Source organism: Odocoileus virginianus, chromosome 10 (assembly GCF_023699985.2).
Source record: "Odocoileus virginianus isolate 20LAN1187 ecotype Illinois chromosome 10, Ovbor_1.2, whole genome shotgun sequence".
NCBI lineage: Eukaryota > Metazoa > Chordata > Mammalia > Artiodactyla > Cervidae > Odocoileus > Odocoileus virginianus.
The window spans coordinates 30,852,134-30,868,885 of record NC_069683.1 but is presented as its reverse complement, the minus strand read 5'-3'; the positions used below and the strand labels follow the sequence as shown (position 1 = coordinate 30,868,885).

At 39.7% G+C, this 16,752-nt stretch overlaps 2 protein-coding genes across 2 annotated transcripts in view; one reads left to right on the top strand and one right to left on the bottom strand.

Moving 5' to 3' along the window:
* The first annotated feature begins 405 nt into the window (after positions 1-405).
* LOC110135803 (olfactory receptor 52Z1P-like) lies at positions 406-1,476 on the top strand. Its single transcript, XM_020891102.2, has one exon. It carries the CDS (start codon positions 406-408, stop codon positions 1,474-1,476), a length of 1,071 nt encoding a protein of 356 aa, XP_020746761.2.
* A 4,856-nt stretch (positions 1,477-6,332) lies between these two features.
* The window catches only part of RRM1 (ribonucleotide reductase catalytic subunit M1), a 40,065-nt gene continuing 29,645 nt past the window's right edge, over positions 6,333-16,752 (bottom strand). The window contains exons 14-19 of the mRNA XM_020891103.2: positions 16,476-16,697; positions 13,375-13,451; positions 10,710-10,845; positions 9,751-9,846; positions 8,494-8,682; positions 6,333-6,950 (exon numbers count right to left, since the gene is read on the bottom strand). Coding sequence (XP_020746762.1) covers positions 6,765-6,950; positions 8,494-8,682; positions 9,751-9,846; positions 10,710-10,845; positions 13,375-13,451; positions 16,476-16,697 — 906 coding nt within the window. The 3' untranslated portion in view covers positions 6,333-6,764. The remainder of the gene's footprint in view (positions 6,951-8,493; positions 8,683-9,750; positions 9,847-10,709; positions 10,846-13,374; positions 13,452-16,475; positions 16,698-16,752) is intronic.

The following is a 16,752-nucleotide window of genomic DNA, read 5'->3' as shown; positions in this document are numbered from 1 at the left end:
CTTTGGTTGTACTAAGTCTTAGTTGTGGTATATGGGATCTAGTTTCCAGACCAGGGATCAAACCTGGGACCCCTGCATTGGAAGCTCAGAGTCTTAGCCACTGGACCACCAGGGAAGTCCTGATAAACAGTATCTTGTAAGTTTACACCTCACGTACATAAGCTAAGAGCTCCCTGAAGACAAAGAATGTCTTTTTCATCTTTGTAGCCCAATTACACCTGACACAATACCTGTCTATTCCCCCAGAGTGGCCATAGGTATGGCCATAGATACATGAAGAAATGGATCTTCATCACAAACCCCTCAGGGCCCAAAATAGCAATAGAAATCATTTTTCTTCCACTGACCATTTTGTTCTAACAGTCTCTGATCTCCACTTCTGGGGCCAGCCCAGGGCCAAAGTCAATGGGTGAGGATGGAAATACCAGCAGCTTTAACTCTTCCTATACCAACTTCTTCCTGGTGGGCTTCCCTGGATTGCCGGAATGGAGGCCCTTCTTGGTCCTACCTCTTACTTTCCTCTATGTGACCATCATCTCTGCCAATGCCCTGGTCATCCACACAGTGGCAGCCCAGCGGAGCCTGCACCAGCCCATGTACGTGCTCATTGCCCTGCTTCTGGCTGTTAACATCTGTGCTGCTACAGCAGTGATGCCCAAAATGCTGGAAGGCTTTGTGCATTATGCTAACCCCATATCACTGCATGGCTGCCTGGCCCAGATGTTCTTCATCTACTTCACTCTCCTTCTGGACTACAACCTCCTGCTGGCCATGGCCCTAGACCGCTATGTGGCCATCTGCCACCCACTCCGCTACAGTGACCTGATGACCTCCCGTTTGCTGGGTGTGCTGGCCTTTTTTGCCCTGACACGGAGCCTGGGAGTGGCGGTGCCCTTGGTGGTGCTAACCTCACGAGCTCGATTTTGCCGGACAGTGGTGATCCGACATTTCACCTGCGAGTACATTGCACTGCTGAGTATAGCTTGTGGAGACCTGACCTTCAACAACCATTTGGGACTGGCTATGCGGTTGGCCACTGTGAGCTTTGATCTAGCTTTGCTGGGGACCTCCTATACCCGCATCGTCTATGCTGCCTTCCGGATATCTTCTGGGGGAGCCCGAGCCAAGGCCTTGCACACGTGCGGCTCCCACTTACTGGTCATCCTCACCATCTACCTCTCTGGTCTCTCCACTTCGATTGTTTTCCGAGTAGCCAAGACTGTGTCTCAGGATGTCCAGAACCTCCTCAGTGCCATCTATTTGCTGCTCCCAGGAATCTTGAATCCAGTCATTTATGGGGTGAGGACCAGAGAGATCCGACAGCATATAGAAAAGACGTTCTGTGGAAAGGAACTAGCCCGGGAAGTTAGGGAGAAGCCAGAGAGGCTGCAAAATCTAAGAGTGAAAGGGAAACTGCCAGGGTGGACTTCCTCAATATGGGAGATTGGGGCTTTGACCTCTGGGAACAAGAGATAAACAGACAGTACTGAGGGACACGCTGGAATTTCCTGAGATTACAGGCTTAACAGCAGGTTCACTGTTGGTAAACTAATCCTTTTTTAACCCTTAGAATGCTGTTTTTCAACCCAATAATAAAATTGTTTTTCCCTCTTTATCCCTGTTAGTTTCATTTCTCTGTCCTCTTCTCCCTGACTCCTGAGAAAGTCCCCAATAAATACCTGGATATATGGAGCTCTACTGGAAGTTATATAAAGTCATGCAGACGATCATTTGCCCTGAACACAGTTTGAAACAAGTAATACAGGACAGACCCTTCCCTGGTGTCCAATCTGTCCCAAATATGGCATGACTTGACATGAAATATCCGGGTCAGTCTTGACGCCTAGGTTCAGTCTAATGCAAGCACACAGGCTGGATTCCAGAGTTCCAGCAGTTCCAAACACAGGTGAGGCTCTGCCAGATATCCCCATGACAGGCACACAGGTCAGGCCTACCCCAGGTGTCCAGTCTAGCCCAAACAGTTCAAGTCCAGCCAGGGTGCCCAGCAGTCTGAGAGACACCCAAACCAGGTCTTCCCTTGGGACCCAATTTCATCCAAAGGCCAGACTAGGCTTTTATCTGTACTTGAGCTTGACCAAAACCCATTGGTCAGGACACTCTTCCCATAGTAGCCAGTGCGATTTATCTAAGTCACCCCTACTTGAAAGATCTCCGTAACTGTCATCTATGGAATGGAGTGTCCTTCAGGGATGTCCTCAAAAGGTGTCCTGTCCAGTGCAGAACCATCTGTAAACCACCCAAGTTTTCTCTTCCTCTGTCAACTGATTATATGGAATGTCCCATGAGGCCATGGGTGCAGGCTGGGAGAGAAGCAGGAGTGAGAACCATGGGCATTTGGGCCACTTCTTCAGGAGATTACTTGTGCATCCAGGGCCTGCTTGAGCCCAGGCTTGTATATACAACTTCTGTTTGATGATGCTACTATGGAATGCTACAATGCATGTCAACTTTAGGTTTAGTGGGCAGGTAATACCCAGTTCATGATAGCAGTTCAGGTTGCATAGGAACTTGATGGTCTTCGGTTAAGCAGTCTCAAGGCACAGTAAGTAGCAACCAAAAGCTCTCTCTCTCTCATGGGATCAAAAGAGGATGGTCAGATAGTTGAGTAGGTTGCATGACAGGCTGGACATTTGCAGAGCCTCCTTTGTTCTGGGCCCCACTCAAAACTAGCAGCTTTTAGGGTCATATGGTAAATGGGTCAAAACAACACACTCAAATGAGGAGTATGTTACCATTTTGCCTCCAAAATCCAAAGAGGACCACTAGGCTTTATGACTCTCTTTTGGTTGTAAGAGCAGTCAGAACAATTTACCCCTCACCATAGAAGGAATATCTCAACATGCCTCATACCATTGACCCCTAGAAATTTCACTGATAGAAGTGCCTTAATTTTTGTCAGACTTATTGCTTACTTTCTGATACACAAATGTCGTACTGGTAAGTCTACAGTAGTTGCTTCTTTTCACTCACTAGGCCCAACATATACCTCAATGTAATGGAGTGGTGTGATATACTATGGAAAGGAAAAGTGATCAAGATGAACTATAAACTACGATACTGGGCTGGAGAGCAGATATATCCCCGAGGCAGAACACATACATGGTAACCCAGACCCTTGCCTCTTATATTTGATTAGGAATATCCAGTGATGGTATTCTGCATGTCTCTATTGCCACATCATCCCATGGGCTATCAGAGCTCTTTTCACTACTGAAAAGTCATGCTTAAATCTCATCAAATCAGACAACCAATTCGAGAAATTCATCCTTAGGATTCCATTCCAATAGAACCATTTTCATTACCAAAACCTTTATTAGTCAGGTCAGTTTATCAGTCATTCTCCAGAGAAAATAAGGTGTGTGTATACACACACACATACACACACACACACACACACTATCTTATCTATATATCCCCTTGACTCTTGAACAATGCAAGGATTGGTTCTAGGACACACTAAGAATATGAAAATCCATGGATTTTCAAGTGCCATGATACATCTATGGTTCCACATCCAGATTCAACCAATCACAGGTTGTATCGTACTGCCATATTTACTGAAGAAATCAAAATATAAGTTGGCTCATGCACTTAAAACTCATGCTGTTCAATGGTCAACCATCTCTCTCCCCCCTCTCTATATATACACATATATAAAAACTGTGGAACTGGGAAATCCAAAATAGGCAGAGTAAGCCACCAGGATGGGGACCCAGAGAAGAGCAGATATTGCAGATCAGTCCAATGGCAGTTTGGAGGCAGAAGTCTTTCTTTCTCAGGGGACCACAGTCTTCTTCCTCTTAAGAACTTTAACTGATTGGATGAGGCCACCCACATTTTGGAGGATGATCTGATTTACTCAGTCAATGAATTTAAATGCTAATTTCATCTAAAGATATACCTTCATAGTTCCATTTAGTGGTTGAACAAATATCTAGATACTATGGCCTAGCCAGCTGACACATAAAATCAACCATCACATTGCTTAGGCTCAGAGCAAGTCTAGAGAAGTATGAGAGTGTCCTAGCACAGAGCCAATCTGCAAAGACCTAGGAAAGCTGTCAGACATTAACTGAACATACTCTGAAGAGCAGACTTCACTGCAAAAACATTTTGGAAATGTCTCAGAATGTTTCAACGACAAAAATCACAAGCATTATAAAGAAACAGAAAAAACATTCAAAGGAACAAGATAAACCGACAAAAACCACTCCAGAGAAAACTCAGCCATCAGACTTTCTAGACAGACATTAAAACAACTGTCTTAAACATAACCGAAGAGCTAAAGGAAAACAATGTAGTAACAAAGATTTTGTAGCAACAAAATCAGACTATCAACAAAGACATAGAAATAATTAAAAGGAATCAGACATTCTAGAGCTGGAAAGAGCAATAAGTGAAATGAAAATTTCACTAGAGGGGCTCAACAGCAAAGTTGAAGAAGAAGAAAGAATAAATGAACTGGAAGATAAGACAACTGAGACTAGAGGAAAAAATAGAATGAAGAAAAGTGAATAAAGCCTAAAGGACCGTTGAGACACTAATAAAGTGGACTGATAAATGCAACATAGAAGTTCCAGAAGGAAAAGAGGGAAAGGGGCAAAATAATGATCTGAAGTAATAATGGCTGAAAACTTCCCCAATTTAACAAAAGATGTGAATCGATTATATCAAGCAGCTCAATAAAACCCTAGTTAGGATAAATTCAGGGACCCAGACCAAGACACATTAAATCAAAGTGTCAAAAGTCATTAGTATAGTTAAACAGAAGATTACCATATATTCCAATCATTGAACTTCTAGTACATATCCAAAAGAACTGAAAGCAGGAATTCAAACAGACACTTGTGCATCAATGTTAACAGCAGCATTATTCACAATAGCCAAAAGGTGGAAACAACCCAAATGTCCATTAAGAGATGAATGGATAAACAAAATGGGATATATATATATATATATATATATATATATACACATATACACACATATACAATGGGGTATTACTCAGCCTTAAAAAGATATGAAATTCTGATATATTATACAGAAATGAACCTTGGAAAACATTATGCTAAGTGAAATAAGCCAAATAGAAAAGGACACATATTAAGATCCCTTCTACTTGAGATACCCAGAATAAGCAAATTTTTTTTAATTTTTACTAATGTTCTTTTATTTTTTTTCCCCATTTATTTTTATTAGTTGGAGGCTAATTACTTTACATCATTGAAGTGGTTTTTGTCATACATGGAAATGAATTAGCCATGGATTTACAGGTATTCCCCATCCCGGTCCCCCCTCCCACCTCCCTCTCCACCCGATCCCTCTGGGTCTTCCCAGTGCACCAGGCCCAAGCACTTGTCTCATGCATCCGACCTGGGCTGGTGATCTGTTTCACCCTAGATAATATACATGTTTCGATGCTGTTCTCTTGAATCCCACCCTCGCCTTCTCCCAGAGTCCACAAGTCTGTTCTGTACATCTGTGTCTCTTTTTCTGTTTTGCATATAGGGTTATCATTACATCTTTCTAAATTCCATATATATGTGTTAGTATACTGTAATGGTCTTTATCTTTCTGGCTTACTTAGCTCTGTATAATGGGCTCCAGTTTCATCCATCTCATTAGAACTGATTCAAATGAATTCTTTTTAATGGCTGAGTAATATTCCACAGTGTATATGTACCACAGCTTCCTTGTCCATTCGTCTGCTGATGGGCATCTAGGTTGCTTCCATGTCCTGGCTATTATAAACAGTGCTGTGATGAACATTGGGGTGCTCTGGTTTCCTCGGTGTGTATGCCCAGAAGTGGGATTGCTGGATCATATGGCAGTTCTATTTCCAGTTTTTTAAGAAATCTCCACACTGTTCTCCATAGCGGCTGTACTAGTTTGCATTCCCACCAACAGTGTAAGAGGGTTCAGAATAAGCAAATTTAGAGATAGAAAGTAGAATAGAAGTTACGAGGCAATGATAGGAGAAGGGGATTGGGAATTCACTGTTTTATATATAAACTTTCTGTCTGGGATGATGAAAAAGTTCTGGATATAGATAGTGGTGATGGCTGTACTTTGTATATGTACTTAATATCACTAAATTGTATACTTTAAAATGGGTAAAATGGTAACATTTATTTATGCTTATTTTACCATAGCTTTCTAAAAAGAAGAAAAAGGCACATATTAAAATCAGAATTCTATATGGTGTCTAAGTAATTTGTCTTAAAATTTCTTCCCTGAACTCCCAAAGAATAAAAAATGCTTTTACAAATTTGACCTTTGAAAGAAAATAAGTGACAAATTAGTCTCACACAGTCATTTAGAAACATTTATTATCTTTATTTCAGAATGACCTATTAAGACCTTACCCAGATAAAGGCCCCATCAGCACTTCTCACAGGTTATGACTCATTTTGCTTCTATGCACACACCAAAGTTTCCTTACCAAAACTGAAGTCACCAGAAAAGGGGTGCCAGATGGGTGATAAAAACCCTACTTAATCACTCCCTATTTGCACAATGACTTCTTTTGCATTCCTAAAACATCTACTTTGATTCCCAATATATCAATTTTTAAAAATCATTACTTTCACACTTATATAGAAACAGTACTTTAAACCAATTGATCTTTTTGCCGCAAAAAGGTCCAACAAAGCCTTACCACTTCAAGCAAACCTACTGCACCTATCTATGCTCAAGAAGTAGTTTGGCTACTGAAGAAGTGCTGGTCTCTTCTAAGCCCTTCCTCAGGACCCACACATCAGACATTCATCTCTGTTCTCCAAAGAGCACACCATGGCTGCTGTGTTCCTCTCCTTCTCTTCTTCTTTTGATACCTTTTCCTTATCTTTCAGTTTTTCTTTATTTAGAGTGAACTGGATTGGATTAGCGGCTGGTCTTGTCCTTAAATAATACATCCCAGTTTTCAAACCCTAAAAGGGAAGTAAATACAACGAATTAGGAGAAGCTGTGAGAACATTAAACATTCAAGACTGATGTTTAAAATACATTTCCATAGATCAGGTCAAACTGCTTTCTAAATCTGGAATTCTATCTCCTCTAGAAAGCCACAGCTGTTTTTTTATTTGGGCTTCCCTGGTGGCTCAGATGGTAAAGAATCCGCCTGCAATGCGGGAGACCTGGGTTCGATCCCTGGATTGGGAAGATCCCCTGGAGAAGGGAAAGGCTACCCACTCCAGTATGCTTGCCTGGAGAAGTCCGTGGACAAAGGAGGCTGCTGGGCTGCAGTCTATGGGGTCACAAACAGTCGGACACATCTGAGTGACTAGGCACAGCACACACACAGCACAGGAAGCCCTCTCAAAAACGCTTAAAGAGAGAGAAGGAAATAGCACATGCTATCCTTTTCACCACTAAAACAAAGCCTATCTCTTTCAATGTCAAATATTTTTTTGTTCTCTAGTCTTTTTTTGTTTGTTTACGTGTACGACTTCCAAGCATACCTAAGAAAACATGGCTGTTTTAGATTATAACTATTTAGAAGTCTAGATCGTTTCTCTGTATAAGAACAGATTACGACTATTTCATGGATAAGAACTGTCACCTTCTATTCAATACCCCTAGTCCTGGAACACAGTACAAGTTCAATTAAAAGTCTGTTAAATAAAAGGATAAAATTATAATCCTATATAAATACTTAGAATATTGTTAGGGAATAAGAATACATTATAGGGACTTCCCTGATGGTTCAGTGGTTAAGAATCTGCCTCACAATGCAGGAGACATGGGTCTGACCCCTGGTTCAGGAACTAAGACCCTTCATGCTGCGGAGCAACTTAGCCACAAGTACTGAACCCGCACACTGCAGAGTCCGAGCACCACAACTAGGGGGTCTCCGTACCCCCACAAAAAAGATCCCGCATGCTGCAACTACGACCCAATGCAAGTCAAATAAATAAAAATAAATACTCTTCTTTTAAAAAAAGAATACATTATAGACTCACAGGTCTTTACAGTTGGCAGTGACTAGCTAAATGATTGGCTTTTATCCTGTTTTAAAGCTGGGAAACAATGGATATTTTTGAATAGTGGGTTGATATATAGTTTTATTTTAGGAATGGCATTAGGACACAAGCTGGCCTAGAGTAGAGATACCAGAAGCAAAGAGATCAGTTAAGAACTGAAGAATAAAGGTGGAGGTGGCGATGAAAGAGAAAGAAAGGCATTCAAGAAATTGTACAAAGGAACAACCAACAACATGGTGAATGACTACATGGGAAGTAAAGGAAGGATCACAGATAACGCCTAAGAGGTTTCAAGCTTCAAATAAAATAATCCCACCCAAAATAAGAAAATTCAAAGTGATAACTTAATCTAGTATAAACCCATGCACTAGTTTTAACATATTGGACTTAAAGTGAAAGAACTTCCAGGCAGCAATATTTAATAGGTAGCTAGAATATAAAACTGTTCCAATTCTAAAATATTCCAAGTTGGTTGACTTCCTCCACCAACCTGTTTCCAGCCGTAGAAGTGCATACTAGTGAGTTTGCCATAGTTAGGCTCAGCAATATGTATGTTCAAAGACTGGCTTTGATCAATGAAAGCGCCTCTCTCGGCTGCCATCTTGAGTACGGTTTTCTGAGAGATTTCCCACACAGTCTTATAAAGCTGCTTCAGGTCATCAGGAATTTCTGGTATGCTCTGAAGAAGGTAAAGCAGATGCTATTGTACTCTGGTTGAAGAAAGCAGTATGATTAATAGAACAATGACCCCCAGGTCTAGCTGTGATTCTACTTCTAGTCAGATCTGATCCTAGCCATTCCATTTAATACAGTATGATGCTTATCAAGTTTCCTAAGAATACTCCCTTCCCGCTTACCAAGTCCAATAAAACCCCATATAACCAACAAAATATCAATCTGGTGGGAGCTATGTAAGATTCATCTTTAATAGGTTAATGGCCAAAACATTCACTGATTTAGAGGCACTTAATAAAGGAAGGACAGAGCAAAGCTAAGCAATAAATGACCCTTGAGTTTTGCAGAAAACACAAAAACTCAGGGCTGTAACTAACAGAAATATGACCCAAAGAAGCAATGAGACAAAAACCCTTTAAATATGGTAGGACTCCACAAACTCAACTTGAAGTCAATAGAAATAAGGCTTTCTTATTTCTTAGGTCGAGGGCTAACAAGCATCAAAACACAGACTGGCTAATGCTACAGTTTTCATCAGCAAATACAGAAATGTTACAGGAATCTTTATCTATGTTGCTGAGTAGACCAATATCTAATAAATGGCCTCTATCTACAAATAAATGCTTCCTGATTCTCAATTGCAAATATTTTATTGTTAAACACTATTTGTGGCTCTGTCTTTTGACCTATCAGTCTTCAATCTCCATCAAACTTTTTAATTAAGTTCGACTCTAATTTCACGCTTTACATCACCGGTCTCCAAACTCTGATGCACTTTGGAATTATCTAGAGTCTTTAAAAAATACTGATGCCTGAATTCTCATTCCCAGACATTTAATTGGTATGGGTACAACCTAAGTTTCAGCTTTAATAGCTCTTTAATGTATTCTAATGTGCAGAGAAGTTGGGAACCATTGCTTTACACTGCTGCACAAACAAGAAGGTAAGGCCTAGATATATGACCAGAGTGAACAGCCATTCTTCCTCTGTATTGCCTAGGATAATCGAGAAGGTACCAATGTTCAACTTAGCTCCTGAAGAGCACACTTTCTTTTTTTCGGTCATTCTGTACCTGGATGGAGCCATTGCATGCAATAATCTGATTTTTCATCTCTTCGTTCCACAAGCCCCGCTCAGTAAGATCTTTCAGTAAGTGAGGATTTACAATCTGAAAGGAAAAGGAGAAAAAATGTGAAGGAATAAACAACAACAGGGCCTGAAGAGGATTACAGACTTGGAGTTTAACATTAGATTGCTTGGTAAATTCTATTTTTTATGAAACTGAGAGACATATCCCATCACATGAAAGCTATATTCCTCTAAAATCCTGATACCTGTTATTCAAAACATAACATACGGTACTTGCAAAGTGAAAGGAGCTAACTGCCTAAGCTGGGTATGTAGAATGATTCTTTTCTTGTTTTAAGTACTGACACAATAAACACTTGAGAAAATTATAAATGTACCCAACCCAAACTTTACAGAAATTTACTTCAGAATATTTGTAAATTCACAAATAAATATCTTTTAAATTAGTGGTTCTCAACCTGCACATGAGAATTACTTGGGAACCTCGAAAAAAAAAAAAAAACACTGGTTCTTCCCATCAGAAATTCTAATTTGTAGCCAAGGCTGAGAATCACTACCTTAAAAGATACTTCTATTCATCTTGAGTATTATCAACTTGAGCATTTGAGGCTATAGTATAGGTGTTATAGTTTAGCACACATAGTATAGCACAGTATATGACATACACTACATGATTAAAGAATGGTTACACATTACATGAACTCTAACATCAACAAGTTGCTTTCATACTCAACCCTCAATCCTTCATTTTTTTGACAGGTATTTATAAAATGTCTATTATATGCTGAAATAACATAAATAATATTAGAGATGACAGCTCACTTTATCAAAACTTTGCCCCCATTCTAAGATAGAGGAGCATCCTAAATATGAGTAGCATTTACTCCTCTAACATCAGGCTTCTAAAAGACTTTTCAGTAGGTCTGGGTGTAATCTTCTCACCTGAAATTCTCCTGACAAGACTCTGCGAGTGTAGATGTTACTGGTATAAGGTTCAATTGACTCATTATTTCCCAATATCTGAGCAGTTGAAGCAGTAGGCATCGGGGCAATAAGTAAACTGTTTCTTATACCATACCTGAAGAAAAGGAGATTATTAAGTGCTGGTCCTTATGCTACTATCTGTCAGGAAGACAACTACTTTAATCATTGTAGTAAAGCAGTTGCTGTAATACCATACACATACTACACTCACATGCTGACGTTTGCATTTAACCCCTACAGGGATGCAACTCTACATTATGCCCCTCTCCTAAATGAATGACTGATTCCTAAACAGAATTAGCACAATTTTTACTGCTGACAATCTTTATCATGCCATGACTTACACCACTTAAGAATCACAGCACTTAATACACCATCTTGCCCAAGGAAACACTCAAATGGCTGTTGGAGAGTCCCCACCTGTTTCAGGTACACTCATATAACCCTCACTCTTTTCTAAGAGACTATGTGATCACTCTGCTAGGCTCTTTAAGGAAACTAATGACGTGAAAGTGGTAAGAACCAAACATCTATCACCATAATTCTTCATTATATTGAATAGGATAATGAATAGAGAAAATGACGCTCAAAGTATAATATTCCTGACTTCCTCTATCACCTAATTAATTAAAGTTTCCAGAAGAATGCTAACACCTTTGACTCTATTCAGTGCCAAATGTAGTACCTGAGCTCTGAAAAATCTTCAAACTGTGCTAAGCACATCTTTCAAAGCTCAGCCTAGGGACTTCCCTGGTGGTCCAGTGGTCAAGAATCTGCCTTCCAGTGCAGGAGATGTGGGTCTGATCTCTGGTTGAGAAACTAAGATCCTATATGCCTCATGCAACTAAGCCCACCTACCTCAATGAAGAACCAGCACAGCCAAAATAAATCAACAATAACAGTAGTAATAAAATAGTAATAATAAAAACCTCAGCTGAAGAAATACCTACGCTAAAACATCTTTCCTGACCAGGCTGACAACACTAAGTAAAACTGTCAAATACAAGTATTTGCATTGCAAATATTTTTTATGACCTGTACTTTTACGTATATTTTACTTGTGTACATGTCTTACCTTAGTTTCTCAAGCACAAAGAGCTCGCCTTTGCTACATTCCATACCTCTAGATTCATACAGTACTTAGCATAGAGTCTCATAACCTAATGGAGTGTGTACAACTGAAATTTCAACTTCTCTGTTGTGAGAAATGTGTTGTGCCTCACACTTTCTAGTTGTGAGGCATCAAGTAAGCCACCAACTAGCTCCATGTCTTTACTCCCTCAGTAAAGTGGACAGTGGTTTCCTGTCCACAGATAGGAAAATGTTTTGAAAAGTCACATACATCCAAACTATGGAATCATCTGTAATCACTAAGAACATTAGGCAGATTTGCAAGTACTAAATCTCCAAAATAAATCACTAAATTAAAAAGTCTCAGAATGTGTCAAGTTTGATCACATCTGCAAACAAACTGAAAAAGGTCTAGAAAACTATATACCATTCATGCTGGTGATCTCTGAGAAAAGAAGTAAGCTGGCTTTTTGTTTGTTTTATAGGACAAGTGGTTGGCAGAAGAGGTATAAAAAAGGGCTTTTACTTTCTATTTTATTTCCATACATGAACTTTATTAACAATGAATGTGTATTTATATTGAAATTTTAATTGTGAAACTTTAAAAAGTTATACATAAAAACATTTAAACTACAGTATTTTGAGAAAAAAAAACAAAGTAAAAAATAGAGATCGGGGCATTTCTGTAAAAATTGAATTTGCATGTAAATACACATATATATACAAACCCAGAAGAAAATCTGAGGATGACAGACAAAAAAATACAAACAGGTTTTTTAGGGGGATGTGGTACTACGATAATTTTCATTTTACTCCCTTTTCACTTGTATGTTTTTCTAAATTGTCTAACATATATTATTTGAGCAATGAAACAATTTGAAGGTAAATGGCTATTTTTAAAGAGCATTTTAAAGCTACTGCTTCCTTCTGCAAACATTAAACCCTATGTATATTCATTAACCTGGACATGTCAGACAGTCATGACAGAAAGCAAAGCAACTTGTTTCATTATTGACTCAGCAAAACAGTCTGCCTGCACTCAAATTTCTTATGTTTATTAATTGAAAAGGACTACAAAGACTCAATTTTTACATTTTTCTTTTCAACAGTTTAATATATTAAACCCTCCAAAAGCTCTTTAAATTCCCTAATGTAGTCCTATGATAATCAATTCAGTGAAAACCATTTATGTGCCCAATGTAATTAAGCAATAAATAAAAGTGGAAAACATTTAAAAAGCAAACACACTTGGAAATATGAATGCTTAATGAGAAAAATAATTACCTGTTCTTGCTAGTTAAGCCCCTAAAACAAGATCAACTAATAATACCTACCAGGTATTAAAATGCTTTCATTGCAGGCTACTGTACATATACTGTGGTAGGAAGTATTTTCACAGTAACAGTTCTATAGACAGGTCCTTTTTGTCCCATTTAAAAGATAAAAAGATGAATTTCAGAAGCCAAAATAACATACCTAAGTTCAAAAGAGCCAGGATGAAAACTCGAGCCCTCCTCACTTCAAAGCTACTTTACTTTACATCTCTACTTACTTTGCAATCTTCTCCTTGAGAAGGTTCCAGTCCCAAAGGTCTGTAGGAGTAACATTCCACATATCATACTGAAGGATCTAAGGAACAAACAACCCAAATTGATGATAAATCATTCGATGACCATCTGAAACTATGACAAAAACCAAGCAAGTGACTAACTGCCATGTCCCCATATCCCAACAATGCTGTCTTGTAAAGAGTATAAGGCCCAGAGATTTTCCTAGACTAATTGCTATGTAGTCATATTGATTCAAAGCAGGCTGATTAAGGCTTACCTCTTCCCCATATCCCTGCTTAGTCCTCTCAGAAGACCCATATCGTCTCTACAAACCAGGAAATTTTAACAAATGAAAGCATGTTGCTGAAATGTATTCTCTTTTTATACAATGAAAGAATTACTCTACCCTCTACCTTCATCTTTCTTTACAGCTTTGATTTATCCTATCTCTAAATATTATCTACTTAGCTAATTAACACCTATTTTCAAAGAATGTAGAGTTCCTAAATATCAGCAGGAACTGTGAGAACTAAATCTAACATCTTATTTTACAGGGAAGAGAATCATCCTACGGGGGATAAAGGCAATGTGACGGCAGAATGCTAGGACAGCACTCAGATTCCCACCTCCTGCGGTATATAGGCCCTCATACTCTCCTCCTCTTCAGTATATACAAGACCTGGAAACACGATGGATGTCACTCACACAATTGTGACAAATGTGAAGGGTTTCTGTAGATGCAATTAAGGTTGAGAATCAGTTTAATTTCTTAGCAGAAAGGGAGATTATCCTGGGTGGCCCTGACCTGACAAATGAAAATGCCCAAAATTGTGACTGGGTTGGGCTCTTCTTGAAATGAGGGACTCTCCCTCCTACTGGCTTTGAAGAAGCAAGATGCCATGAGCTCTAGAACTGCAAGGAAATGAACAACCAGGCGAGCTTGGAGAAGGACTGAGCCTGAGATGAGACCACTGCCTCTACTGACATTTTGACTGTAGCTTTGAGAGACACAGAGATTAAGCTAACCCAAGTCTGCACTTCTGACCCATGGAAATTGATACTGAATTTATGTTGTTTTAATCTGCTAAGTTTAGTTATAGAAAACTAATACCCAAACTACCACACAATTGCACTCATCTCACACGCTAGTAAAGTAATGCTCAAAATTTTCCAAGCCAGGCTTCAGCAATATGTGATCCGTGAACTTCCAGATGTTCAAGCTGGTTTTAAAAAAGGCAGAGGAACCAGAGATCAAATTGCCAACATTTGCTGGATCATTGAAAAAGCAAGAGAGTTCCAGAAAAACATCTATTTATGCTTTATTGACTTTGCCAAAGCCTTTGACTGTGTGAATCACAATAAACTGTGGAAAATTCTGAAAGAGATGGGAATACCAGACCATCTGACCTGCCTCTTGAGAAACCTATATGCAGGTCAGGAAGCAAGTTAGAACTGGACATGGAACAACAGACTGGTTTGTTTTCCAAATAGGAAAAGGAATAGTCAAGGCTGTATACTGTCACCATGTTTATTCAACTTATATGCAGAGTACATCATGAGAAATGCTGGGCTGGAGGAAGCACAAGCTGGAATCAAGATTGCCAGGAGAAATATCAATCACCTCAGATATGCAGATGACATCACCCTTATGGCAGAAAATGAAGAAGAACTAAAGAGCCTCTTGATGAAAGTAAAAGAGGAGAGTGAAAAAGTTGGCTTAAAGCTCAACATTCAGAAAAGTAAGATCATGGCATCTGGTCCCATCACTTCATGGGAAATAGATGGGGAAACAGTGGCTGACTTTATTTTGGGGGGCCCCAAAATCACTGCAGATGGTGATTGCAGCCATGAAATTAAAAGATGCTTACTCCTTGGAAGGAAAGCTATGACCAACCTAGACGGCATATTAAAAAGCAGAGACATTACTTTGTCAACAAAGGTCCGTCTAGTTAAGGCTATGGTTTTCCCAGTAGTCATGTATGGATGTGACAGTTGGACTATAAAGAAAGTTGAGTGCTGAAGAATTGATGCTTTTGAACTGTGGTGTTGGAGAAGACTCTTGAGAGTCCCTTGGACTGCAAAGAGATCCAACTAGTCCATCCTAAAGGAGATCAGTCCTGGGTGTTTTCACTGGAAGGACTGATGTTGAAACTGAAACTACAATACTTTGGCCACCTCATGTGAAGAGCTGACTCATTTGAAAAGACCCAGATGTTGGGAAAGATTGAGGGCAGGAGGAGAAGGGAACGAGAGAGGATGAGATGGTTGGATGGCATCACTGACTCAATGGACATGAGTTTGAGTGGACTCCGGGAGTTGGTGATGGACAGGGAGGCCTGGCGTGCTGCAGCTCATGGGGTCGCAAAGAGTTAGACACAACCTAGCGACTGAACTGAACGAATACCTGGGAGTTCCCTGGTGATCTAGTAATTAGCATTCAGTGTTTTTACTACTGGGGGCTCAGGATCCCTGGTCAAGGAACTAAGATCCTGCAAGCCATGCATGGCACCGCTCCCTTCCCCACCCATCCAAAGAGAAAAAAAAAACTAACTCAGCATTTTTCCCACATCTTTTAGCAACAATTAGTTTAAAATAAAACAGATTAAAATAGAATATACTTTTTACTCCAGAAGAAAAAAGGACCATATGAGCGTCAGATGTCTGGTGTAACAAATTACAATTTTAGTGGCTTAAAATAACAAAAATTTATTCTCTTGCAGTCTTGGAGGCTGGAAGCCCAAACTCAGTATATTGGGAAGGTACCCTCCCTCCCCAGGCTCTAGAGATGCTGTTCTTTGCCCCTCCCAGCTTCTAGTGGCTTCAGTTCTCCTGGGCTGTGGCTACATCTCTCCAACCTCTGCCTCTATGGTCCTGTTGCTTCTTCTTCTCTGTGTCTCTTATAAGGACAACCATCATTGAATTTAGGGCCCGGCCGGATAATCCAGGATAATCTCCTCAATTACATCTACAAAGACCCTTTTTAAACCAAATAATTTAACAGTCAGACGTTCCAGACATTAGGATGTGAACATCTTTTTGAAGACTACCATTAAGCCTACTACAGGAACTCACAGGCAAAGAAAAATTTCATCTGTATACTTACTCCTTTGCTGACTGGAGAGCCCTCATAGGTTTCATAAGGGCCATACTCCTTGGCCAGGTCACAGCTGGCTTCCAAGGCTCCATAATAAATGGTTTCAAAGATCTGCTTATTCAATAACTGGGCCTCTGGACTCTCAAAAGGGTACCTCATCAGAATAAAAGCATCTGCCAGACCTTGTACCCCAATTCCGATGGGGCGATGGCGTTTATTCGATAAGCTTGCCTTTGTGCCAACAGATTTAGAAAAGAAAGAGATGACATTAATCAACAGTAAAAGC